Consider the following 26,860-nt stretch of genomic DNA (forward strand, 5'->3'; position numbering starts at 1 on the left):
TTTACACAGACTTTCTCGCACCAACCATGTGAGGGGGCAGCATGAGCGAAAGCAGATCGGCATTGTCCTGGAGCGGGTGATTGTGGCCGCCTTGGTGCAGGCGCAGCAAGGTCAACACTGCATTGCGCGGAAGAGTGCAGCGCGCGCCAGGGACGCGCGGCAAGTGTTCAGGCAAGCGTGCGCTGCGGCGCAAGATGGCGTGAGCTGTGCCAATGTCGGGAAGCGTCGACGCCCACACGTGGAACGACGAGGCCTTCTTCATTGTGCCCAACGCATTTTCCGCGCTCCTGAGCAGCTCGTCCGACTGCTGCACAGGGATAACGTCGTCGTCTTGCGCGTGCACAAGAACAATGGTAGGCGGAGTTGTGGGTCCTTTACGCACGTTTCCATCCAAAATTTCGAGCAAGGCTACTTCCGAGTCAAATTTAAAGTGGACAAGGTCGAGCAGTTCTGTGGTGAGTTTTGCAAAAGAAGACGTACTTTCTTTGTACGGGAAATAATCGAGCCAGCCAAAGATGGGCGCCAAACCTGCCATGCGAAACTCAGATACCATGGGACGCAGTGCACGGAAAGGCGCAAGAAGGACGAGCGCGTCGAGAAACTCGCCTTGGCGATACATGCGCAGAGCGCACTGCACCGCAATGCCCGTGCCCAAGCTCTGTCCGACAAGAGCGAGCCCCTGGCGATTTCCTGTTGTTTGATTGATCGAATGTTGACGCACATACTCCACGGCGGCGTACGCATCGTTCACTACGCCATGTTCTGTAGGGAAACTTTCCGAGTCGCCAAAGCCGCGGTAGTCAATCGCGACCACGTTTGCATTCTGCGCTTCCGAAAGCTCTTGGTAGGAAAGTACACGGAACGGTGCTGCACGATTTAATGCATTGCCATGCAAATATACATATGTAGGATATTCGCGCAATGCACGCTCAAATACTTGATCCGGAAGCTGGAAATCGTCTGGAAGAGCGTCAAATCCTTTGCCATGCTTAGCTGCCTCTTCTTTGTACAGTTCGTTGGGCAGATGATGCCACATACCAATGCGCACATCGTCACTCGTGGTGAGCTGCACGTTGCGCGCTTGGAAACGCGCAAGACCGTGCTCGTGCGGCTCCTGGAAGTTTGGCCAAACAGGGAACGTGACCTTGTGCAGGAAAAGCACTTGGCGCTGGAACTCAGGAAAAGCAAACAAAAATGTGAATGCCACATATGCCACACATGCTAGCAAAGCATAAAGATGCAGTCGCGCAATGCCTGACCAAGTAAGCATGGTGCAAAGGCAATGTGCATTTCAAAGCCGGCACCGGTATTTATGCAGACGCCTACGTCCCACGTGCCTCCACTATCGAATAACTAGCTGCAGCTTGGCGCACAATGCGTCGAGTACCGTCGCGTGCAGCGCATTTACTTGCTCGTTTTCGAGGTTGCTGGAGTAAGTTTGTGGAGTGTACATACGCGTCCATACTTTGATAATTTACGCGATAGCACTTGCTACGCCTTTTAGTTTTGGGGTGGACAAAGTCGTCAATGCACGCCACGTCTTCCACTAAATCGCCCGCATGGTCGCGCACCGTCTCGAACAAATCGTTCTCGTGAAACGATGGCGGAACCCAAAAGGAAATGTCTTTGTAACATGAAGGGTACTTGGAGTATGGCTTAAACGTGACCAACGGCGCGGCACGCCCATCCGTCGGTGGTACTTTGAACTGGCTCACAAAGCGCGGGTCTTCCGACCAAAACAAGCGGATATCGGGAATCGAAAACAAGACCATAGCGATGCGCTCAAGTCCAAGCCCAAACGCCCAGCCGAGCTTGTCAGGGATCCCAGCTTTGTCAAAGGTGCGCTGTTGCACAATGCCCGTGCCAAGAATCTCGAGCCATTTTCCGCGGAACCACACTTCTACTTCGAAGCTGGGCGAGGTGAAGGGGAAAAATGCAGGGATCCAGCGCACCTTGAGCGGCTCTATTGCGCTTCCCTCCATTGCCAAACGCGGCTGGAAGAGACCATGAACAAGCGTGTTCAGTGTGGCCTTAAGGTGCCGCAGCGCAAGTGCAGCTTGGTGCGGAGCATCGCGAGCATGATGCGGTTGCCAGTTACCTGCCTCAGTGAGGTCGACATTGTCGGTGATCTCGATACGCATTTCCGCAAGTCGCGACTCCATAGCCTCAATCTCCTGCTCCACCAAGCCGCCAGGCGCGTAGTCGGCACGATCAAATGCACTCGCGCCCTCCATTTGATGAAATACGGGGTAGTGTGACGAATCAATCTCGTCGCGGCGAAACACATCTGCGGTGAGGAGCCAGCGCATGTTCCCGTCGCGAAACGTCTGGACTTCGTGCGCACTCGTATGAGTTCGCAGGCACGTGGTGCGGTTTACATAGTACGTATCGGTAGGCTGACGCCCGGGATGATCTTTTGGAAAACCCAGCTCCTCAAAATTGACGGCGGTGCTGACGACTGGCGACGGCGCGCGAATAGGCGTGTACTTAGCACCCATAAGGCGCTCTATCTCGGCACGTAGTAGCGCAAGTGGCTGATATTGTGCATAGGGAAGCTGGGGTGATGGATGCACACGTCGCATAATGGATGCGGGAATATTGGTATAATCGTCCGTTGCATGCTCCTCGCCATGCGTAATCAAAGTCTTGGAAAGCTGACAATTGACGGTAAACGTGTGTAGCAAACACTCTGGCATTCTCATAGCCAAAAATGCCTTACATGGCCGGCTGGCGCGCGCAATCGAGCGCATCGCACTGTCCAAAAGCATGCGCGCGGAAAATGGCCGCGGCGCACGAGCACGTTTTATGGAGGTGTGTAGCAGTTGCGGCCGTGCGTCTCCCCACCATGGCGGACGATCCTTTTGCTGCAGTCTCGGCGGCAGTCACCGATGCGCCAGCCCAGCATGTGGACACTGACGTGGATAAGCTTGCACAAACTATCGAGAACCGGGTGACGGATTTTGTCGGAGGGATTTCCTCGTGGTGGAGTGACGTGAGCAAACAGGTACGCTAAAGTATGTTGCTGACACCAGAGCAGTGTCATGGCCACTGCAAAGAAGGAAATTGCGCGGATTGACTCGAGTATGGAAGAGGCGAGCACCGCGGCGCGTGCGAGTAATTATGCGCTACAGCAGGAGGCAGACGACGGGAATCAAGCTGCGAACGAGGCGTTGCAGGAAAAGGGCAAAGCACGCGTCGAGGAAGCGGAGCGCAAAGCGTTTACTTCCGCATCGCTTTCTGCGCTTGGAGCGGCTGCGTGGTCCTCTTTGCAACAGTTAGCGCATACTCCACAAGCTGAGCAGATCCAGCAGCGGTTCATGTCGACGATGCGACAGTCCGATACAAGCATTGCAGAGGGCAGCGAGGAATACACAAAGTATATGCAGGAGACGCTTAAGGATGCTGAGGCATTTGCGCTGCGCCAGCTTCAACAGGGAGAAGCGCTTGCGCGGGGGGTCAGCAACGATTTGCGCGGATTATTGGACGAGATCGTCAAGGTCGTACCGCCCGAGGAAACGAAGTCAGCGCCCGTGCATGAACTGGACGATGCCACGCATGTACAAGGTGCGCCGACCCAGCCGACCGAGGACAAAGCACGCGACACTCCACGGCACGAGCCCAGCACACAAGCCTGGAAAACGGAGCGTGCTGCGGACGACTTTGCATGGGACGAGGCGTCTGACGAGGAAGAGGAGCAGGTGGCACCACAGGTCCCATCGCAGGTTTCACCGCAGGCCGCGCCACCCTCGGCAGAATCAGCGCACGCTTCGGCGGAGGACTCGGACTCGGATTGGGAATAAATTGTGTATAGTGGAGGCCATAGCGCTTAGCATGGCCGATGAAAATGCCTTCTCCGCCGAGCGATTTCACTGTATGTGTGCAGCGCGCTCATGGCAGCGCTTGTCTACGATATCACGCGCACGATCCCAACAGGGCATGTGACAACATACGGTATGCCTCTTGCTTCTGACACAAGGCCATATTGCAAAAGTAGGTACATGATGCGCTCAAAGCAGCTTGCAGGATTCCCGCGGCGTACGCCTCTCACTTTTACTCACGTCAGATTCCCGCATGGTGGGTGCCGCGCTGAAATACTCTGAGGATACATCGCTGCCTTGGTTTCGCGTGGTTGGCTCTGGTGGTATAGTTTCCGAGCGTGGGGACGGCGGATTGGGCGCCAAGCGTCAGGCGGACCTGCTGGCGCGGGAAAACATCGCCGTTACGCCGGCAAGCAGCGATCGTGGGCGCTGGAGAGTCCAATCGTTGAGTACACACGGATGGTGTACGTATACATGGATGCTTATAAAGTTCCTACGTCGTGGTAGCCCGTGCCTTTCCGAGATCCGCAGTGTAAGCTTGAACTTTGCTACGGTCCACAACATGGACGTAGTACTTGCCGCTTCCCCCCGTCCAACTCACTGAGCCACTGGTATATCGCCGCTCCTCCACGCGAAGAATTGCGGCTGGCGAGGAGAGGGTGCGCTCGGTGAGACGGAAATCATGCGGCACAAAAGAGCGCAGCGATACAATGATGGCGCCGTCCCTGAGGTCAAGGAAAAGGAGCGATAGCGTCTCATTTGTCTGGGGACGGAATGCATAGCTTGTGTTAGTTGTATCCAGACGTACTTGTTCACAAGAACCAGATCGGCACGGTGCAGAGCATTGCAGACCTTGTCAGATGCAGTAAAGTCAGCACACCACGTCTCCATGTGTGCGCCGCCACACACGCCCCATAGCGCCCAGCGCCTCGCGGCTTCGGCTAACTGGTCAGTGGCTATCGTACTGGGTATCGGCATGTATTCACACCCGTACGCCTCGCATCCTATTTGTAGCGAGGCCTGAAGGACGAGATTGCCGATGCCACTGCCGAGGTCGACAAACACCGACGTCGGTTTCAGCTGGGCCAGCTGACATACCTCGCTTAAAAATGGAGGGAGCATTTCGCCGTACACATTGTCCGAGAAAGCCTCGTACTGTTTTAGTTTCTCGACGTGCGGCGCCGCTGCGCGTGCATATACTTGCTCCTGGACCGTGCGCCAGACAAGCTCGGGTAAGCCGTACGACGCGCCGAGAGCCTCGAGATGCTTTTCAATCACATCCTGGGCCTTGAGCCGTTCGAGTGTCTCGTTGAATCGCTCGACAGTTCGCACAAACAAAGGCCCGTGCCGGCGGTTGCGCGCTTTGGTAAAGGAGCGCAGGATCGGATCGGTGTCAAGCGACTCTGCAAGCGGTGTCGACGAGCCAGACCCAGACGTAGACACCACCGATGAGCCCCGCACGCTTCCACGCGCTCGCACCTCGTGCAAAGGCACGCCTGTATGTGCGCTTATTTCCAAGCTGCCCAAGTCGCCGAATTGCGCTTGGTATGCTGGAGGAACAAAATGCGCGACAATCACACGCACAGAGCGTAAGAGATCCAGAACTGGATCGTATTCATCCTTGTCGTGTGATACAAGAAGAAGGAAAGACTCTTTTGCGCCGCGCGCGGGGTAAGAAAGTGTGACACCCGGCTCCTCGAGCCCTTCAAAAAAGGGATAATAGGGTACTTTGGATGCAAGCACAAGCGCACGGCTTGTAATCAGCGGCTCATTTATTGCACGCTGTGCTTGCTCTCCACGGAGAGGCTCGTAGCCTTGCAAAGGCACAATGTTGCGTGGAATATGATAGTCGGATCGAGCGGCACGTGTAGTGTTTGGCTTTTCGTCATCGCTATGCGCACCTGGTAACGTGCGTACACGTTTTGTAGGCGGTGCTAATTGCACCGAGCAGAGATCCTCTTGTGCATGCGTGTCCGCCGCCGCGCGGTACTGCTTCTCCCGCGCGCGCATATCTGCCTCGTGTCGATCTAAAGCGATGCGCTTCTGGATCTTCTCGCTCAGCGCATTGTGCTTTTCCGGGGCAGACGGACGCGGAGGCTTGCGGGAAAGTGTACGCTTCACTTGCGTTGTCGTCGTCACGCGCGGCGCCGAACCCGCCCCGCCCGCCTTCTTCCCCCCCGACTTCTTCGCGCCGAAAAAGTCCATACCAACCTGTTGGTTGTCAGCGGCGCGCACGCGCTTTTATCACGTGATATACACTGCCGCATGGCCATGCCGTCACGTCATCTCGACCGAACCCACGATGGCTGCACCAGCAGCCCAGCGGCCTGCGACCGTGCCTTGTGCATACAAGACCGGGCGGACATTGGGCCAAGGTACATACGCGGTATGTGTACACTGTAACACTGACAGCAGGTGGTAAAAGAGGCTGTGCACATTGAGACTGGCCAGTACTACGCATGCAAAGTGATTAGCAAGAGCCTTATGCGGGGTCGCGAGCACATGGTGCGGAATGAAATTGCGTCACTAAAGCGTGTGTCTGTTGGACATAAAGGCATTGTTTCGCTGGTGGACTACTTTGAGACGATGAACAACCTGTATCTTGTCACCGACCTGTGTCAAGGTGGCGAGCTGTTTGACCGCATTTGCGACCGAGGCAGCTACTACGAGAAAGATGCAGCGGTGATCATCCGCGAGGTGCTTGAATCTGTCAAGTACCTGCACAACCAAGGCATAGTGCACCGCGACCTGAAGCCCGAGAACTTGCTTTTTCGCGACCGCAGCGAACACTCGGATCTGCTCATCGCCGATTTCGGGCTTTCGCGCATGGTCGATGACGAGCAAATGTCCGTGCTGAGCACCACGTGTGGCACACCAGGGTACATGGCGCCGGAAATCTTTAAAAAGACGGGGCACGGAAAGCCCGTGGACATGTGGGCTATCGGTGTGATTACCTACTTTTTGCTCTGTGGTTACACCCCCTTTGATCGCGAGTCGGGTGTCGAAGAGATGAATGCAATCATTAATGCGGACTACAAGTTTGAGCCGGAAATATATTGGCGCGACGTTTCGGAGCTCGCGCGCGACTTTATCAGGCGCCTGCTCACCGTGGACCAAGCGGAACGCATGTCTGCAGTGCAGGCACTAGAGCACCCCTGGATTCGCGACGTCTCTTACGCGCCATCGCCCACGGACCAGAAGGACTTGCTGCCAGATATCAAGAGTGCATTCAATGCGAAGCGGACATTCCGCAAGGCCGTCAACGGTATCCGTATTATCAATCGCTTGCGCAGCGAAACGCAAGAACATCAACTTGCGCGTGCTCATATGGACCGCATGCGCGAGGAGGCCAGCCAAGAGTCGGCCAACCTCGACGAGGTCTGGGCAAAGTAATTTAGAAGAGGCGCGTGGTTTTGCGCACGTGCGCACCGGCGCACGGCCGCCAAGCCACGTCTTACTTTTAGCCATGACCCAAGCGCGTGCTTCGCGCTGGGGCGCCTGGCGGGGCTTTGAATTTTTCGGCATAGCGCTGATATTTCATATAATTTTTACATGCTCCATCTTTGATATTCATTTCCGCTCCCCTGTCGTGCACCCCGTGCCGCGCTTCCAAGTGTTTGACACCGTCCCCGGCGCTGCGTCGCTTGAAGCAGAAGCGCCTGCACGGCGCGCAGTTGTGCTTGTTGCGGATGGACTGCGTGCAGACACGCTGTTCAAAGCGCACGCTGCAGACGCTTTGCCTTTGTGGGCACGGGCCGATATGCAAGGAAACGGCGTGTACAATGGCAGCTTTCCCAGTGCATTTTTTCGCAATGGCACTGGCAAAGTGCAGAGCGTGACGCATGCGTACGCAGCGCCTTACTTGCGCACCATTGCCATGGAGCGCGGCCGGTATGGCGTGAGCCATACGCGCGTCCCTACCGAGAGCCGCCCTGGCCACGTTGCACTGCTTGCAGGCATGTACGAGGATATGAGCGCCGTGACCAAAGGCTGGAAAGTGAACCCCATTGCTTTTGACTCGCTCTTGAACCGCTCCTCTCACACTTATGCTTTCGGATCGCCCGACATTGTGCCCATGTTTGCGCTGGGGACGCCTCCGGGCAAAGTCGACGCGCACGTATACGACGAAGACGCAGAAGACTTTACCAGAGACGCTGTAGCGCTTGACATTTGGGTCTTGAACGAGGTGCGTGCACTGCTTGCGCGCGGCAAGCAAGACGCTGCGCTTGATGCACAGCTACGTGCGCCCAACACACTCTTTTTTCTGCACCTGCTGGGTCTTGACACTACGGGTCACACCTACCGCCCCCAATCGCGAGAGTACGCTGGAAACACGATCGTCGTCGATGCGATTGTGCGCGAAATCGAGCAGCTTTTTGACGCGTACTTTGCCGATGAACGCACTGCCTACCTTCTCACCGCAGACCACGGCATGTCGCGCCGCGGCAACCACGGCGACGGGGATTCGGACAATACGCGCACGCCGCTTGTCGTATGGGGTGCAGGTGTTGCCAAACCTATGCGCACATCGCACGTATACCCTGTGGAAGAGTACTACGATGGTTGGGGTCTTGAGACGTACGAACGCGTGGATGTAGAACAGGCAGCTATCACGCCGCTTGTCTCCACGTTGCTCGGCGCGCAGATTCCAGCAAACAATGAAGGCGTGCTGCCCGACGTGTACCTTGACGTCGACGCGGCGTACGCTGCCAGGGCCGCACTTGCCAATGCCAAGCAGGTCCTGGAAGTGTACCGCGTCAAGCACGAAGAGCGCCAAGCGCGGATGCACCGCTTTGTACCCTACGCACCGCTCTCTGGCGGCGGCGATGCGCAAGTTGCCGATATTGCGCAGTTGATAGCGGACGGCGCGTTTGCGGACGCGCTGGAGCAGAGCGCCGCGCTGATTGAAGATGCCTTGGACGGCGCGCGGTACCTGCACAAGTACGACGCAAAGCTGTTGCTTACTATTGTGGTGCTTGGCTACGTTGGCCTTTTTTTGTACGGCATTACATTTCTTTTGCAGTATACACTGTACGAAGTGGTCCCGCGCCACAAAGTTTCTCCGATGTGGCTTGCACTTTTCGCGCTGGTGCACGCTGCAGGGTATAGCATGCTTGCGCGCGACCAAGCGCCGTGGATTTACTATGTCTACATGAGCGCTACCGCCTCGATTTGGACGCTGCTTTCGTTGCGACTTCCTGTGGTGCGCGCCGCCCTGGCAGCAGCGATGCCTGCACAAACTGGACCGAAGAACGATGTGATGCTCTGGATGGCACTACGCGCCGTTGTGTATGTTGGACTTGCGCTCGCGTCTGTGCAATTGGCTGCGTATGGCACGGAGCACCGCTATACTTGGGCTTTGCTCATGCTTTTGCTCGCGTTCCTCTGGCCTTTTGCTTTGCCCAACTCATTCAAGGAAAACCACGAGATTGCATTGATCGTGTGGGTGCTTTTGTGTGCTACATGTGCCTATATTATTACGCTCCCTATCGAGAAGGAGGAGAGTGTGACGATGCTGACCATTGGCGGCACTCTTTTCCTTGTCCTGGGCACCTGCATTTGCGCTTTCCCACATACCTTTCTTGCTGAGGCTGACTATCTTGGTCGTGTACGCAAGCTCTATGCTTTGGCCGCGGCCAGCAGCAAGGCTCAAGTGGAGAAACTCAAGCGCGAGCCAGACGAGGAAACGGAGCACGACAACGACTTGTTTTTGCCGCGCATGCGAATTGCGCTGGCGTGCGAGCTGCTTGCACTCATTGCTTCTATTCTGGTCACGGCAAGCACTGCACGGCGCCTCAAGGCCAAGCAAGGTCTGGCGTTGGCTAACCAGGTCGTGGCATGGGGCGTCCTGCTATTTTCGCTCACCGTCCCGCTCCTGGTTGGCTTCCAGGGTCCCCGCATGGCGAAGACGCGCGTCGAGCAGCCATTCCGCCAGCGCATTGTCCTGCTCGTGTACGCATTTGTCCCTGCGTTTGTCCTGCTGTCCCTCGCCGACGAAGTGCTCTTCCTTTTTGTGTACATTGCCCTTGTCCTTGTCTGGGCGCACTTCGAGGCGGAGCTGGCGCGCACTGTTGCCCCTACACCCTGCCCTCGCCGCGGCATGATCTTGGACGACGTGCGACTCGGCATCATGTTCTTCCTCTGGCTGCACATTGGCTTCTTTGGCACGGGCAACATTGCATCCATCTCCTCGTTCTACCTCTCGCCCGTATACCGCCTGGTGCCTGTGTTCAGCCCTTTTCTTATGGCGACACTGCTCATCTTTAAGCTAATTGTGCCCTTCATTCTACTTGCAGCCGTGCTGGCCGCGCTCTGTGGACAACTACCGGAATGGCGCGCGCATTCGCCCGCGTCGAGCCGCGTCCCTATCCTGGCAAGTGGAATCGGGCTCCGCCATCTCTACATTCCCGTCACAGTCGCTGCACTTGCGTGCGATGTGCTCGCGCTCAACTTTTTGTTCAGCATCCGCGATACCGGCAGCTGGCTCGAAATCGGCCAGTCCATCACCCACTTTGTCATGGCCAACCTGCTGCAAATCTATATGCTGCTCCTCGCAGCCAATAGTGCTTTTCTCGTAGGCGCCCGTACCAGCTACGTGTAATTTGATTGGTCCTTCTTTGTGTTCCCCGATCGCTCTGCGCGACGCGCTCAGTCGGCCGAGGGATCCTCGTCGGCGGAGCGGTGCAGTGACTGATTCATTCCACGGACGTGAAACATCGGGCGGCGTTTCCACACGCGACCCAGACTTCCTTGCTAACAAGTTTGTATTGAGAGGCGAGGTTTTCCCTGCCTAGGCTTCTTGCATACTGGAAGGCTTCCCCTCTCTTACACAGCGACTTCGCTCCCAGGCACGCTCGAGCTCATCGCGGCAGAAGCCAGAAGAATCCAGCGATACAAGCCTCGGAGAAGTTGCGCCGCGATCTGTGAGTGAGGTAATCGCACGCCGCCAGATCTCGTATCTTGTTTCACAACTTTCGGAAGACACGTACACGGATACGCTTGCCGAGTTCAAGCTACTTGTCGACTTTCTCAGCGCCGACGCTGGTCTATACCTTATCGAACAACTCCGGACAGCCGCGCGTGAAACTTCAGGCACGCATTTCCAGAGTGCATTTGACGCCTGTCGTGATCAACTGCGCGCACGAATTGAAACCGACTCTACGTACGCTTCGACGAACACTCGCGAAACACTACTGCTGCTGCAGGATCCCATCATGTTTTCCGGGCTACCCGAAGTAGCAAACGGAAAAGTATCCGTGCCGCCGGACGCCAACAGCAGGGTGCTCTTGGATGCGGCATTGGAGCATCTTGCTTGCGCGCCGTCCACTTCATTTGCTCCAGCGCATTTAGCGCCTTTTCTCGCCGCCTTTCTCTCCGACCCCTCCAAGGAGCGACCCGTTGCGCTCGACCCTCCAGACCGCACACAGCTTCTGCGTGCAGTGCGCGAGTGTGTGGGCGCAGAGCCTTTAGCACAGGCGCTACATCAAGCACTCCCTTTCGTACATATTCAAGATACGCAGCTGGCCGACTTCCTGCTTGGCCTCGGCGCCGATGGACTTGCTTCGCTCGAGCTTGCCCAGGCGCTGCTCGCCCAGTTTGGATGGAAGAGCGCATCGCCCGAGCAGGTGGCCGCGCTTTTGGGCGCTTTGCTTTCTGCACAAGGGGATGCGGCGAGTCCGAATACGGACTACGGCACGCTCACACGCGCCATCACGAGCCTCGACGCGCAGCTTTCATGGGCTGCAGCAATCCGCGCTCTTGACTTGCCGGAACAGCTCTCTCTCACGCCGAGCCATGTGCTCTCGACCAACCTGGCCAACGTACTACTCGCCGCGCCAACGCGCGACATTCTCTCTGACCCTAAAGACTGTGCAGTCGCTGGTTTGTGGGGAGTTTGGACACACCGGCTCCGCCATCTGCAGCTTTTGTACGGCCTTCTTTTGCTGAGCGAAGATACCTTTTCTTTTTCCGCGCTTACCACCAGGCCTATTCTCACGATTGACGACGTCGCCGCTGCGCCGGTCGCTGTCAAGGCCGAGGCGCAAAATGCGATTGACACTACATGGAATGCATTGGATTTATTGGAGACCTTGATGGAACTTGCCGGTGGCACTCCTGTACAAAACACTGCGGACGCTGCCAAAGCCGTCACCGCCATTTTGGAGCGCGCGATAAAAACGCACGCCGCATGTGTGCTGCTTGGTTTGGTGCAACTGCCGCCGTCCATAAACGCAGTGCACCCCGAATTGGTCACCAAGCTTTTGACCATGTTCCTTGCGGGCCATCCCCACACGCAGCTCGTCTTTTGGGTACTGTGGCACAAGCATTCTACGCTCTTGCTCGAGCAGTTGCAGCGCCTCGCTGCCGAAAGTCCCTTGCTTGTGCCTCGCATTGCCGAAGTGGCTCACGAGATTGGCTTCCTGGACCGCCTCCTGGAGCCCCAGTTTTCTGTATTTGCGCTCGACATTGCCGCTGTCGCTTCGCGCCGCGACCTGCTTAATCTTGAGCCGTGGCTCCAAAAGTGGATGGACGAGCAGCCGAAAGACACACATGCCATGCACATTATTCTCGACTTTCTCGAAGGCAAGGTCAAGGGCGATTTGCAGCGCAGGGATCCCCAAGTAGAGCCTTTGTTTGTTCCACTCAGCGTGCAGACGGTGGCTACCTTGTTGCGCGTGCTTCGTGCAAATGGCGACAGCATGACGAGCGACGAGATTGAGCACTTTAAAGTTGTGCGTAACCTCTGCCTTCAGCTCTATCCCCGCCTCATGTCGCTTCAGCCAGGCGCCGAGGCCAGCGAGCCCGGCTTGACTGTTGCGACCTTTCCTAAGGAAATTCATCGCGAGGCAGATACTTGGTACAGGCAAATGTACGAGGAAAAAGTATCTGTCGACGACATCATTGCACTTTTGCAGCGCAGCAGGCACTCGGACAAAGTGCGCGACCACCAGTTGTTCGCCTGCATGGTGCACACGCTCTTTGACGAGCACAGGTGGTTTGAACTGTACTATCCGCCCCGCGAATTGCTCATGACCGCCGTCGTGTTTGGCTCCTTGATTCAGCACCAGCTTATCAATGCCATTCCGTTGGGCATTGCAATCCGGTACGTGCTTGACGCGCTTCGCTCGCCGCCGGACGCTACCATGTTCCACTTTGGCATCCATGCCTTGCTGCGCTTCCAAAACCGCCTTGCCGAGTGGCCGCAGCTGTGCCAAGCGCTTTTGTCGCTGCCGCATCTCCAGCAAGTGCATCCCGATGTGGTTGCACTGGTTGACGCGGCGCTTGCCAATGCCAAGAACGGCACGGCCCCGAGCGTCTCTGACACCCGCGCCTTCTCTGCTATTTACGCAGAGAGTGTCACGGGCGATGCACAGCAAAAGCCAGCCGAGGCGCTTTCTGACAAGATTCTCTTTTTCATCAACAACATGTCTTTGTCGAATGTGGACGAAAAGCTGGGCACCGCTCGCGAGCTCATCGGCCCCGACCTTTTGCGGTGGCTCGCCAGGTACATTGTCCTCGAGCGCGTTAGCACAGAGCCCAACAACCACGAGTTGTACATGCGCTTCCTCGAAGGCCTCCACCAGCCCACCATCTTTCGCTACGTTTTGTATGAGACCATTGCCAAGCTCAAGGTGCTTCTCGAGTCGGAGAAAACGATGCAGTCGACTACCGAGCGCACCACGCTCAAAAATCTTGCGTCGTGGCTCGGCACCATTACGCTTGCGCGCAACAAACCGATTCTCTTCCGCAATATTGCGTTCAAGGAGCTCTTGATGCAGGGCCATGAATCGGGACGCTTGATTGTCGTGATTCCGTTCGTGTGCAAGGTGCTGGAGCAGTGCGCCAACTCGAGTGTCTTCCAGCCGCCGAATCCATGGCTCATGGCCGTTTTGCGTCTCCTCGTTGAGCTGTACCAGTACGCCGACTTGAAACTCAACCTGAAGTTTGAGATTGAGGTCTTGTGCAAGACTTTGCACGTGGATTTGCAAGCGCTCGAGCCCACCTCGCTGCTTCTTGGCCGGCGCCCCGAGCCCGAGGCGTCGAGTGCGGTGGATCCCTACGCCAAGGCTGCGAGTGCGCCAAACGCTGCGCTTCTCCAGGAAATGGAGGAGCTCACTGTGAGCGACCAATTCAGTACGACGCCCATGCAAGATACCTTTACCGCCCTTTTGCAAAACGTCGCACAATACATTGTCATCAGTCCGCAGCTCGGCCCCTACGCGAACAATGCCGCATGGAAGCGCGTCATGTACCTTGCCATCGAGCGTGCTATCCAGGAAATCATCACGCCTGTCGTCGAGCGCTCTGTCACCATCGCTGCGATTTCCACGCGCGAGCTTGCCAGCAAAGACTTTGCGATGGAGCCAGACGAGCACAAACTGCGCCACGCCGCACACCAAATGACGCAGAGCATGGCAGGCAGTCTTGCCCTTGTCACTTGCAAAGAGCCGCTCCGTGTGAGCATTATGGCCAACGCACGCACGCTTTTCGCTGCAGGCGGCATCACTGAGCAGCAGCTCCCTGAGCAAGCGCTTATGCTTCTTGTCCAGGACAATCTCGAGCTCGCCTGTGTCGTCGTGGAGAAGACGGCAATGGAAAAGACGCCCGCCAAAGTCGATGAAAGCTTAGCGGCTGCCTACACAGCGCGTCGCGAATTTCGCGCGCACGGACGCGGCACGCTCTTTTGGGACAGCGCGGCCCTCTCGCATTACAGCACCACGCTCCCTGAGCTGCTGCGTATTGCTCCGCCTGGCCTGTCGCCCGAGCAGCTGCGTGTCTATGACTACATCTCCATGCCTGTCGAGCCTCGGATGGAGCCCGAAATGCAGAGCATGCCCGAGACAAACGAGCTTGGCGGCGCACTTTCTCCCGCCAAGGCACTGGAGCGCTTCCTTGTCATGGCCTCCAAGCTTGAGCAGTTCTTTGCCGAGGTTGGTGAAACACAAACGCTCGCGACGCTTCCCAGCATTCACTTTGTGCGCCAAGTCTCGCCGCATCTCACCGAGCTCGTCAATGTGGCTGCACCGCGCGACGAGGCCATCTTGGTGATTGCCCAAAAGGTTGTGCAGCTCTTGTACCGCGCCCAAACAAGTCTCGCGCGCGAGGTATGGGTCGCTGTCCTTGAGCAGCTCTGCGAACAGTCGCTCAAGGTTGCCAAGGAAGTCACTGCCTGGCTCAACTTTGCCGAGGACGAGCGCAAGTTTAACGTTCCTGTTACCATGGCACTTGTGCGCGCCAACCTAGTGGGTATTTCCGAGCAGGACCAGCAGCTGGCCAAGCTCCTTGTTCGCTCTCAGTTCCGCGCTAGCGTCGTGGAATTCAGCGCGCAGTTCGTGCAGAAATGTTTGCACGAAAAGGTCGCGGGCCCTTCTCAGTTTGCTGGCGTCTTGCACGCGCTGCAGCAAGCCACGCAGTTTGGCCGCAACACGCCTGCCTCTACGGCACTCGTTGAGGAAGCCGAAGAGCTGCCGCGCTCAACAGACGCTGTGCTCCCTCTTCGCGAGCAGCTTGCCTACTCTTTTGCGAGCTGGGTGCGTGTCTACCAGCAGTCGCCCCAGCCGGAAAAGTCGTTCATCGAGTACGTCACGCAGCTCCAGAGCCAAAACGTGCTCAAGGGCGAGGAGATCTCTTCGCTCTTTTTCCGCGTGTGTGCCGAAGTCAGCGCGGACCACTATCTCAAGCAGCACGCGTTGGGCGGGACGCTCGCCAGCGGTCTCTTTGCCCCTGTCGACACACTCTCAAAAATGGTTGTGTACATGATCAAATACCACGCGGATCCACTGGGCGCAGACGACGAGCATGCCAAGGTGCACTACTTGACGAAAATTTTATCCATCATCACCCTCGTCCTCGCCCAGTCCCACGAAGATCTCGGCGCGCGCTTCCAGCAAAAGCCGTTTTTCCGCCTGTTTTCCAGCCTCCTCCACGACCTGCTCGCGGCCGAAGGCAGTCTACACGGCGCGTACAACGGCGCGCTCCTCGCCATTGCCAATTCGCTCAACTCCCTGCAGCCCCTCTTCTTTCCCGGCTTTGCTTTTGCATGGGTCTCGCTCATCTCGCACCGCCTCTTTTTGCCCGAACTTTTGCAGAGCAAGCGGCAGGAGGAACGCGTTGCTTTCCACCGCCTCTTTATTGCTCTTCTGCGCTTCCTCGCGCCATTCTTGCGCGCTAGCGGCCTACACGACACCACGCGTCTTTTGTACAACGCGACGCTGCGCATCCTTCTTGTCCTGCTGCACGACTACCCCGACTACCTTGTGGAGCACCACCAAAGCTTGTGCGATATGATTCCGCCTACGTGTATTCAGATGCGCAACTTGGTGCTCTGTGCATACCCACCGACGCTTCACCTTCCGGATCCATTTGCTGCGGGACTGCGCCTGGTGGAGATGCCCGAGGCACAGGACGATGCGAGCCAGGTCTACGATATGCGCGCTGTCCTTGCAACTCTTCCGACGCTTCCTGCACTCCTCGACGTACTTGTCAAGCAGCGTGGCCGCGCCGACGTGCTTGCGAATCTGCGCGAGAGCATTGCGGCACCCGAAGGCAGATACAATGAGCCGGCGATAAATGCTGCCGTGCTCTTCCTCGGCCAGTCGGCGCTCCAGGAAAAGAATTTGCTTGGCGGAGACGCAAAGCAGGATCCGTGTGTTGAAGCACTCTTGTTTTTGTTGCATGAAGTCGAGCCGGAAGGGCGCTACTTGCTCTTGAATGCAGCTGCTAACCAGCTGCGGTTTCCCAGCAGGCAAACGGCCTACTTTAGCGCCTTGGTCCTTCACCTCTATGCGCACATCGCCGACGAACAGGTGCGCGAGCAAATCGTTCGTGTATTGCTCGAGCGTCTGATTGTGCATCGTCCGCACCCATGGGGACTTTTGCACACCTTTGCCCATCTTTTGCAGGCGCGCACGGCAGCATTGCCGCAGGGACCGCCAGAGGTGCACGCGATATTAGAGCACATCTCCCACGCCCTTTCCGAACCGCGCATTCTCCCGGCCATGGCCGCATAACGTAGCTGTAGTAGCCTGTACAATACATCGGGTACGTATCGGGCCTCCAACTTGCCTCCCATGCCACCGTGGACCAGCAGGGATGTGCTCCATGTAGGGCTCCCTGTGCTTGTCATGCTGGTTACGATGCTGAGCGTGGCCTGCCAGCGCGCAATGCGGCGGGGTGTGCGGCGGGGTGTGCAGCAGGGATTCGATGCGCCAGTTGACGAGGTCCGGGGCATGGAAAGTAGTGCGATGGCGTATGCAGCGGTGCAGGTAGTGCAAGAGTACGACCAGTATGTGGCCCGTGTACGCCCATTTGCTGCGCAGGCACGGCTGGATCTTGTGCTTGCGTCGGCGCTGTGTACATTGCACCTTGCCGGGATGTGGCACAATGCGCGTGGGGAGATGGTGTGGCTTGTCTACTGGCTTTTCACGGCGCTCGTCGCGGCGCACACGCTTGTGGCACAAACGACACACCTGCTCTACAAACTAGTACTTACAAGTTTCTACTTGGTGGTGATGCTCGCCGATGTACGTACTGCGCTGCTTGCAGATGCTGCGCCACTACGCACCGTGGTGCAGTGTGTGCTTGCCACGTTTCTCGAGGCATCGTGTCTCTTTTGCAAGACTGTATCGCCACTCCCAAGCAGTTTGGCGAGCCTCGCGCACACGCACGAAACTCTGCACGCTTCTGCGCCGCACATCCGCGCGCCACTGAACTTGTATGCGTCGCCATTTTCGCGCGCCACCTATCTGTTCATGACTCCGTTTATCTATGCACAATACTGGCAGCACACAGTGATTGAGGCAGTTCCGCAGCTCCTGCCCAAGTTTCGCGCAGCAGTCATTGCTGCATGCACGCGATCCGAGGACGTGCGTGTAGAGGCTGAGCGTGCGGCGCGCCATGAGGCGCCCGAGACGCTCTTGCGCCGGATGCTGCGCACGGCATTTCCTCTCCTGGCCGCACAATTCTGTTTCCAATCGGCCCGCGTCGTGTTTCGCATGGGCCCTATTGTGCTTCTGTCCTACCTGCTTTCGTTCGCCCAGGAACGCGACGCGGCAAAGAGGAACGGCGCACCGGTGCCGCCTTTGCAAAATGGCGTGCTCCTTGCCGCTGCCATTTTTGTAGCGCAGTGCTGCGAATTCGTCACTGATGCAAACGGGCTGCAGACGGGGCGGCAAACGGCGATGCATTTGCGTACGTTGCTCGTGACCGATATTGTCAGCAAGATCCTCCGTCGGCGCTTGCATACTGCTGCTGCCGAGCACAACGCAGCGCTTAGTGATGGACACATTTCCAACTTGGTGGCCGTTGACGTGTTCAAGATCGACTCGTTGGTCGCGATGGTGCACCAACCGCTGGTGGAGTACCCATTGACCATCGTATTCTGTATCCTGCTCCTCTTCCGCACGCTTGGCGTCTCGGCCATTGTAGGCCTTTCGCTCCTGCTCATATTCACGCCGCTCCAAACGCGTCTTTCGCGCGCCATGGTACGCCTCCAAGAAGCCATTCTCCACGCCACCGACGCTCGCTTGAATTTGATAAGCGAAGTGCTGGGAAGCATCAAGACGGTGAAATTCTTTGCGTGGGAGAAGCCGACCCTTGTTCGATTGTTTGAGACGCGCGCCCAGGAGTTGAAAATGTTGTACCGCGATAACATTGTGTCGGTACTGAGTAGCCTTATTTTTGTGGGCACGCCCATGATCGTCACGCTTGTCACATTTGGCATGTATACCATGGTATTGGGCCACACACTCACGCCCCAAAAAGCATTTACTTCACTCGCTATTTTTGCTACGCTGCGCATGCCGCTCAGTGACTTTCCAGAGATGCTGGTCACGACACTCAACGCGCTCGTTTCCGTGCGCCGCATCAATGCATTCTTGCAGTCACCCGAAACGGACAAGTACGTGGGAGACACGGGCGGCGTAGAAAATGGGCTGGGCTTCGAGCATGCCTCGTTTACGTACATGCCCGCGCCTGGCGCTCCGCCGCCGCGCTTCCAGCTGCACGACATCACTTGCACGTTCCCTGTGGGCAAGATTAGCATTGTGGTGGGGCCGATCGGTTCGGGCAAGACGTCTCTGCTGCTCGCATTGCTCGGAGAGCTTGCGTGTACTGGCGGTAAGGTGCACATGCCGCGCAGTCCAGCTCGCTCCTTGCTTCCAACGGATCCCTGCACGGGTTTGCAGGAATCGGTGGCGTATTGCAGCCAAAGTGCATGGCTGCTGGGCACGACCATCCGCGAAAATATCCTGTTTGGGTCGCCATTTGACGAGCAGCGGTACATGGAAGTGCTGTATGCCACCGCACTCTTTCCAGATCTCGATATTCTCGAGTTCCTTGACGAGACGGAGGTGGGCGAAAAAGGTACTGCGCTCTCCGGCGGCCAAAAGGCGCGCGTTGCGCTCGCCCGCGCTTTGTATTCTCGCGCCAAGCACATTTTGGTGGATGATGCATTATCTGCCGTAGATGCAGACACCGCACAGCACCTTGCCCAGCATGCATTTTGTGGAAGTATCGCAGAAGGACGTACCATCATCCTGGTGACGCATGCCGTGGCACTGATGCGGCCATTGGCGGATAATGTGATTGTGATGCACGAAGGACGTGCACGCGTCGCAAAAAGATCGGATGCTGCGCCAGGCAAGGCGCCGCACACGACCACCACCGTGGTAAAGGCCCAAGCAGGACTGCATTGGACCGCAGCAAAAAAAGAGCAGCTCGCGAAAAATGTGCACGCAAATGCAGAGCGCACTCATCGAGCCACGACGGGGCGGGACTTGTACATGATTTATGTCCGCTCCGTCGCGCCAACATGGACGCAGGCACTCTTGGTGTGGCTCTTTTTGCTGGGCCTCTATGTCATTGTTAGGGCTACAGACGTCAGCAGCAGTTCTTGGCTCAAAAAATGGGTGAGTACGTACGCTGAGGGCGCCACAGGCAGCGACCAAACGCTCTATTACTTGCTTGGTTATATTGGCATGATCGTGCTCCTCATCTCCTTGTTTGGATTGCGCGACTATTTCCAGTTTCAGATCGCGATGCGCTCCTCCACGCGATTGTATTCTCAGGTGATTAAGAGTATCTTGTACGCAACGCCGCGCTTCTTTGATACCACACCGGCGGGGCGGATTTTGAACCGTCTTTCCAAGGATGTGGAGACCATCGACCAGGAAATCACGCCTTCCTTGCGCATGCTCACCGACGCAGTCGTGACGCTTGTTGCTATCCTGGGCGTGATTTGCTATGCGACACCCCAATTTCTCTACCTCGTCTCTTTTGTTGTCCTGATTTACTATGCGATCGGTGCTCTGTATCTTGGTTCGTCGCGTGATTTGAAGCGCATCGAGAGTGTGCAGCGCTCGCCGTTATTTACCTTGCTTGGCGAGACGCTCTCGGGGACCGTCACGATTCGTGCGTATGGCGACTCGCAAAGGGTCATTTTACATTGCTTGGAGCTGCTGGATAATGCTAACCGCGCATTTCTGTACCTATGGTATGAGAATCGGTGGCTCAGCTTCCTTGTGGATTGCATGGGGGCTTTTGTGACGCTCACAACTTCGCTTCTCTTGCTGGTAACCGATGCGGATGCCGCACTCATGGGTTTTACTCTGTCATACTCCGTCTTGATTGTGCAGACTATTTTACGCATTGTCCGCCGGTACACCATGACTGAAATAACGCTCAACTCGGTCGAGCGGATGGAAGAATACATTCGCTTGCCGCTGGAAAACCAAGGTGGCGTGCATCCTCCAGCGCATTGGCCGACCGATACGGGCTTGATTGAAGTGAAGAATTTGTGTGTTCGCTATGCGCCGGAATTTCCACTTGCGTTGGACCATGTTTCGTTCGCCATTCACCCAAGTGAGAAAGTAGGCATTGTCGGTCGTACGGGGAGTGGCAAGTCTACCCTCTCGCTCTGCTTCTTTCGGTTCCTGGAAGCAGAGAAGGGTTCCATTGTGATTGACGGGATCGACATTGCTGCTGTCACGCTTGAATCGCTGCGCAAACGTCTAACTATTATCCCGCAAGAATCGCAGCTGTTTCAAGGTAGCGTGCGGAGTAACTTGGATCCATTTGCTGTTTACGATGATGGAGACATGTGGTTTGTTTTGCAAAGCTGCCAAATGGCACAAGGCACTTTTAGAGGCGCATTTATTCCCTCTGCGAACTCACTTGTCAAGTCGCTCGATGATCCTGTCGAGCAAGGTGGCACAAACTTCAGTGCCGGCCAGCGCCAGCTCTTGTCGTTGGCGCGCGGCATGCTAAAATTGCGTGATAGCCGCATCCTGATTCTTGACGAGAGCACAGCAAATCTTGACGCCGAGTCTGATGCACGTATTCAAAAGATTCTCCGCGGAGAAATGGCGCCGGGCTCGACTATACTTACCATCGCGCACAGACTGAAAACCATTATTGACTACGACAAGGTCCTTGTTCTGGACCGCGGCCGTATTGCCGAGTACGATTCGCCTGCAAAGCTTTTGCGTGACTCTACCACCATGTTCTATTCATTGTGTCAACAAAGCGGCGACTTTGATATGTTGTACAAAATGGCCTGCTCAAGTATCCCGTAAGATGTAGACTGATTCACGTGGATAGTAAATACCGCGTTGGACAAGTACACCGACCGCGGATCTCCACATTGGATTTTGCGTTGTTTTTGCTGCGTAGTGGTGCACGCCCATTTTTTCGGAAAGTCCTTCCGCAGCCGCAATCGGCCCCTTGGCTTGCACCATGTCAGAGCCAGGTGCTCTATGGAAACATGCATTTCAAGGCCAAGACTGGACAACACATTTCCGTGATGTGTATTTGAATACAATGCTTCCTTTTCTTCTCGTCGGACTCTCACTCTTGGTTCTTGGGGTGAAAGCATTGTTGCGCAGGAAACTATTCGATGCGCAGACAGACTTGGAAATAGAAGCTTTGGATCCATGGTTCAACAAGAGTGAAGAAGACGATGTAACTGAGCGTGTACTCCGCGCCGAAAACGCAATGCTGATCGATGCCACAATAGCCATTCACGAACGTGAAGCGCACGAAAAGAACGCGCTTTATGGCAATCAATCTACCAAGAAACAGCGACTGGAAATCACCTGTGCCGTCATACTTTTACTTACACACGTTTTGGGTAGTTTTCTCGCGAGTTCCGCAAAATGGGAGAGAGGTTGGCTTGTATTCTGGGCGTACGGATTGGCTGTTTCTGTATACTCGTATAAAACTGGCGTGCGAGCGCACATTAGCAAGCATTTGGTCTCGATAACGTACATGGTTGTCACAGTTTCAAACCTCCGTACTGCTATGCTTACCTCGGCGAGTCAGCAAGTCCTCTTACTCACAATTGTGCAACTCATACTGGCGCTGTGCATGGTCGGCTTTAGCATTTTTTCGCCCATGACGCAACGGCCGCCCCGCAAGCTACGCAAGCTGCTAGAAGCGATGCATACCCGGGGAAATCCTAATTATCGCAACAATGTTGCACAAGCAACGTCTGGTGCACAGAATTCGCCGCCTTGCGCCTACTTGCAATCCTCGTTTGCATCTCGTTGCACGCGACATTTTATCAAACCGTTCCTGAAGAAACACTACAAAGAGCCGCTCACCATCTCAGGCGTACCGAATATCGAGCTGGGCTCGTGTGCTGCTCCTGCCATAACCATGTACCGTCTGAAAACCAACAAAAAAGGCGCACAAGCCAAAAAAAATGGAGTCGCATCTGCTTTATGGTGGCGCTTGCTCGTCAACTTTGTTCCTGCCATGACGTATCAAATGGCGTGTGGCGTCTTGGAAACATTGTTGAGCTTGGCCCCTATTCTATTTCTCCAAACCATCCTCGACTTTTTTACGAAACGGTCCAATGGAGAAGCACCTGCGTTGCATATGGGAATTCTATATGCACTCTTGGGGTTTCTGAGCCAAGTCACTTTTTCCTTCTTTCAGTCGCAAAGTCTCATGGCCGGAAGGCACATTGACATACGCATCCGTGCGATTTTAACCTTTGAGATTCTCAGCAAAGCGCTGCGTCGTGGACTTTCGCTTGCAAGCATAGACAAAAATTCGCCCATTGCAACCGATGGCCAAGTAACAAACCTCGTTTCCGTGGACGTGAACAAGATTGCCGAATTTTCGTCGCAAATGCACTATTTATTCCCTGTGCACCCGCTCAAGATTGCACTTTCGATTGCCTACTTGATCCATTTGCTTGGAAAATCGGCCATTGTGGGCGTTGTGCTTTTAATCGTCGCAATTCCATTTCAAACATTCATTGCTAGAATAACGGGAAGAGTTATGGCGCGCTTGTTGCGCACAAAAGACGCGCGACTCGATTTATCTTGCGAGTTGCTTGCATGCATGAAAACGTTGAAGTTTTACGCGTGGGAGAAGCCTTTCAAGGAGCGCATGGCAAACATCCGGTCTAGCGAGTTGCAGCAGCTACGGCAAACCTTTCTTCTTTATGCAATCAACCGCCTTACGTTCGTGGCTACGCCCATGCTCGTCATTCTTACTACATTTGGCACTCATACGCTTGTCTTCCACGAGCCACTCATTGCTTCCAAAGTCTTTACAGCGCTCGCATTGTTCAATCTTCTGAGGAATCCATTAAGCGACATGCCTGCAAAACTTCTCTGGTTCATCAACTCGGTTGTCTCTATGCGCCGTATTGTCAAGTTCCTCGACGAGCCCGATACGACAAAGTATATGCAATTTGTGACGGATGAAACAGAATCGCAGCCGAAAATCATTCAGATCGGGTTTCAGGACGCCACGTTTTCCTATGCTCAAACGGCGGCGAGTCAGTTCCAATTGCGCGATCTTAACTGCAAGTTCCCGACCGAGAAGCTCAGCATTGTGAGCGGCCCTGTCGGAAGCGGAAAAACTTCGCTGCTCCTTGCACTCTTGGGAGAAATGCACCGCATTTCCGGTAAGACTATCATGCCCTGCGCTATTGCGCGCTCACTCGTTCCCCATGATCCACGCACTGGACTGGCAGAGACAGTGGCTTACTGCAGCCAAAGTCCTTGGCTTCTCGGTACAACTGTGCGCCAAAACATTTTGTTTGGCGCCAAGTATGACGAAGAGCGCTACCAGCAAGTGCTCGATGCATGTGCGCTTGGTCCTGACTTGGAGATTCTTGAGTACCACGACGAGACAGAAGTGGGTGAAAAAGGAACGGCACTTTCTGGTGGGCAAAAAGCTAGGATTGCTTTGGCCCGTGCATTTTATTCGAACGCCAAGTACCTTTTAGTGGACGATGCGCTCTCTGCGGTTGATGCACAAACCGCCCGGCACCTTGCTGAGAAGTGCTTTGCTGGTCCACTTGCCAAAAACCGGACCATTGTGCTTATTACGCATGCCATGTCGTTGATGCTTCCATTTGCTTCTTACGTCGTTGTCATGGAAAAAGGACGTGTTGCGTGCCAAGACAGACCCACGGCTTTGCTGATCAATGAGCAGATTGTGGACTCAGTTGTAGCGCAGAAACTCGGTCTCGAAAATACCGACCCCGCAAGTGCCGCCCATGCAAAGCAGTCAGAAGACAAGGCGGAATCCATGTATGAGGCGTGTGAACAAGGTGCAAAGCAAGCGCGCGCCCGCAAAGCTCTTGCGGATACAAACGAAGAGAACATTTCACGCCGTGAGTCCAACACAGCTCTGTATTTGGTTTACATGAGCGCCGTCTCCAACAATCGTACTTATGCGATCGCTATATGGGCTTTGCTTTTCTGCGCTTATGCTACTATCCGCGGTGTGGATGTTGGGAGCGGAGCATGGCTGCGTGGCTGGGCAGGCTCGTATGAAACAAACGATACCAGTGTTTTTGCAACACTCCATGCGCGGATGTATGCCCCAGCTGCCGTTCAAAACCAAGTAAATTGTTCCGAAGATACCGTACGAACGCTGCATTTCCTGAAAGGGTACGCACTTTTTATCTGTGCTTTTATTGCACTGAGCTTTTTTTGCGATCTGGTCCAGTTCCGCACTTCCTTGCGTGCCTCTGCTTCTTTGTATACAACGCTCATAAATTCCCTGCTTGGCGCACGGCTCCAATTTTATGAGCGTACGCCCATCGGGCGTATCACAAACCGACTTTCCCACGATGTGGACGAAGTTGACCAGGCGTTGGCACCATTCATTCAAATGACATGTACCTATGTGCTCACACTTCTTGCTACGATTATCGTGATTTGCTGGGCAACGCCGCAATCGCTCATTGTTATTGCGCTCGTCTTCCTTTTATACTGTTCCATTGCAAAGCTCTATCTTGGATCTGCGCGCGACTTAAAGCGTCTGGAAAGTGTGCAGCGCTCCCCTTTATACACACTGCTGGGCGAGAGCATGGCTGGTACGATTACGATTCGTGCATTTGGCGATGCTGAGCGCGTCAAGCTTCAATGTCTCGGCTGTCTCGACAAGTGGAACAGCGCGTATATCATGCTTTGGTACGTCAACCGCTGGCTTTGTATGTACACGGACTTGATCGGTGCGTCCATTACCTTGACCGCATCGATCTTTTTGCTTGTTGGCACAGCCGATGCGCCACTTGCTGGCTTCACGTTGTCCTACGCCATCAATTTGCTAGAAGTAATGCTTTGGGTCATTCGATCGTACTCCTTCCTGTCTGTAAGTATGAATTCGGTGGAGCGTATCAGGGAATACATTGATATTCCTAGCGAGCGTAAGGGTGGTAAGGAACCGCCTGCGTACTGGCCTACATCCACAGGCTCGATTTGCGTTGAAAATCTGTCTGTTCGGTATGGTCCTGACACGCCCATGGTATTGCACAATGTGTCCTTTACCATCCGGTCTGGTGAGAAGATTGGAATTGTGGGCCGTACGGGCAGCGGTAAATCAACCCTTTCCCTTTCCTTTTTCCGTTTCCTCGAGGCGCAAAATGGCTCGATTGTGATTGACGGCATTGACATCAGTACCATTGCGTTGGAATCACTACGCAAACGCCTTACAATAATCCCGCAAGATGCGCAACTCTTCCATGGTACGATTCGTATGAATCTCGATCCGTTTGGCTTGGCCGACGACCACAGCCTATGGTTTGCGCTGCGGTGCTGCCAAATGGCGCGCGGTACCTATGAGCCTTCGTATGTGCCCGATGCGGATAGTCCTGTCAAGTCGTTGGAGGATCCCGTGGAACAAAGCGGCGCTAACTTTAGCGTCGGCCAGCGCCAGCTCTTGTCGTTGGCGCGCGGCATGCTAAAATTGCGTGATAGCCGCATCCTGATTCTTGACGAGAGCACAGCAAATCTTGACGCCGAGTCTGATGCACGTATTCAAAAGATTCTCCGCGGAGAAATGGCGCCGGGCTCGACTATACTTACCATCGCGCACAGACTGAAAACCATTATTGACTACGACAAGGTCCTTGTTCTGGACCGCGGCCGTATTGCCGAGTACGATTCGCCTGCAAAGCTTTTGCGTGACTCTACCACCATGTTCTATTCATTGTGTCAACAAAGCGGCGACTTTGATATGTTGTATAGCGGCACCGCACAGGCTGTACCCAAGCAAGCGTCGTAGCACTAAAACCGATTGTTGCAGTAGTCTATTCTGCCCATTTTCATGTGGAGACTTTTCGACATCTGCCATGACGCGTCCATTTTGCATTCCCGTGGAGAGCAACTCTTCTTTTTCAGGACAGACCTTGATCCTGCCAGTTGTGAGCATTGGTTCAGTACCGCAGTTATCTGTGGACCTGCTCATCCACACGCCTTCCCTTGAGTTTGAGCGCATCGCATATTTGGACGCGGCAGATTGCATCCCGTTTGTCTCTCCCGGCGAAGGTCGGGATAAAGGAGATGTATTTACCGCACTGGATGGTACGTTTATGCGCACTACTAATGAGAGTCTACCAATCGAAGAAACATGCCGTTACAGTCGTGCAGCAGCGAAGTCCTGTCCTTAAGGTATGCACAAACAGCCACTCACAAAGAAACGCAAAGCAGATTTCGTAACACGCCTCATGGAATGGATTGAAACGGCGCAGTTTGCAGATGTATTGGTTTTGGCAAGGTACGCAATATTTTGCGCTC

The 26,860-nt window shown here is 55.2% G+C and overlaps 7 protein-coding genes across 7 annotated transcripts; 5 read left to right on the plus strand and 2 right to left on the minus strand.

Moving 5' to 3' along the window:
* Window position 1: 1 nt before the first annotated feature.
* Window positions 2-2,582, minus strand: MSF1 (phenylalanine--tRNA ligase; the record flags this gene model as incomplete). Its single annotated transcript, XM_056205433.1, has 2 exons — window positions 2-1,174; window positions 1,479-2,582. 2 exons carry the CDS (start codon window positions 2,580-2,582, stop codon window positions 2-4), a joined length of 2,277 nt encoding a protein of 758 aa, XP_056061408.1.
* Window positions 2,583-2,845: 263 nt separating this feature from the next.
* MVES1_000576 (uncharacterized protein) lies at window positions 2,846-3,800 on the plus strand (the record flags this gene model as incomplete). Its single annotated transcript, XM_056205434.1, has 2 exons — window positions 2,846-3,004; window positions 3,033-3,800. 2 exons carry the CDS (start codon window positions 2,846-2,848, stop codon window positions 3,798-3,800), a joined length of 927 nt encoding a protein of 308 aa, XP_056061409.1.
* Window positions 3,801-4,311: 511 nt separating this feature from the next.
* DOT1 ([histone H3]-lysine(4) N-trimethyltransferase) lies at window positions 4,312-6,023 on the minus strand (the record flags this gene model as incomplete). The annotated part of the gene is made up of 2 exons (XM_056205435.1): window positions 4,312-4,600; window positions 4,627-6,023. 2 exons carry the CDS (start codon window positions 6,021-6,023, stop codon window positions 4,312-4,314), a joined length of 1,686 nt encoding a protein of 561 aa, XP_056061410.1.
* A 183-nt stretch (window positions 6,024-6,206) lies between these two features.
* cmk1 (calcium/calmodulin-dependent protein kinase) lies at window positions 6,207-7,211 on the plus strand (the record flags this gene model as incomplete). Its single annotated transcript, XM_056205436.1, has 3 exons — window positions 6,207-6,210; window positions 6,231-6,236; window positions 6,286-7,211. 3 exons carry the CDS (start codon window positions 6,207-6,209, stop codon window positions 7,209-7,211), a joined length of 936 nt encoding a protein of 311 aa, XP_056061411.1.
* A 73-nt stretch (window positions 7,212-7,284) lies between these two features.
* Window positions 7,285-16,828, plus strand: CDC39 (CCR4-NOT core subunit cdc39; the record flags this gene model as incomplete). The annotated part of the gene is made up of 2 exons (XM_056205437.1): window positions 7,285-10,381; window positions 10,632-16,828. 2 exons carry the CDS (start codon window positions 7,285-7,287, stop codon window positions 16,826-16,828), a joined length of 9,294 nt encoding a protein of 3,097 aa, XP_056061412.1.
* A 60-nt stretch (window positions 16,829-16,888) lies between these two features.
* On the plus strand, window positions 16,889-21,391 carry MVES1_000580 (uncharacterized protein; the record flags this gene model as incomplete). Its single annotated transcript, XM_056205438.1, has 1 exon — window positions 16,889-21,391. One exon carries the CDS (start codon window positions 16,889-16,891, stop codon window positions 21,389-21,391), a length of 4,503 nt encoding a protein of 1,500 aa, XP_056061413.1.
* A 160-nt stretch (window positions 21,392-21,551) lies between these two features.
* On the plus strand, window positions 21,552-26,348 carry MVES1_000581 (uncharacterized protein; the record flags this gene model as incomplete). Its single annotated transcript, XM_056205439.1, has 1 exon — window positions 21,552-26,348. The coding sequence occupies one exon, from the start codon at window positions 21,552-21,554 to the stop codon at window positions 26,346-26,348; it is 4,797 nt and encodes a 1,598-aa protein (XP_056061414.1).
* Window positions 26,349-26,860: the final 512 nt, after the last annotated feature.

The sequence above is a fragment of the Malassezia vespertilionis genome, chromosome 1, assembly GCF_029542925.1.
Source record: "Malassezia vespertilionis chromosome 1, complete sequence".
Lineage (NCBI taxonomy): Eukaryota > Fungi > Basidiomycota > Malasseziomycetes > Malasseziales > Malasseziaceae > Malassezia > Malassezia vespertilionis.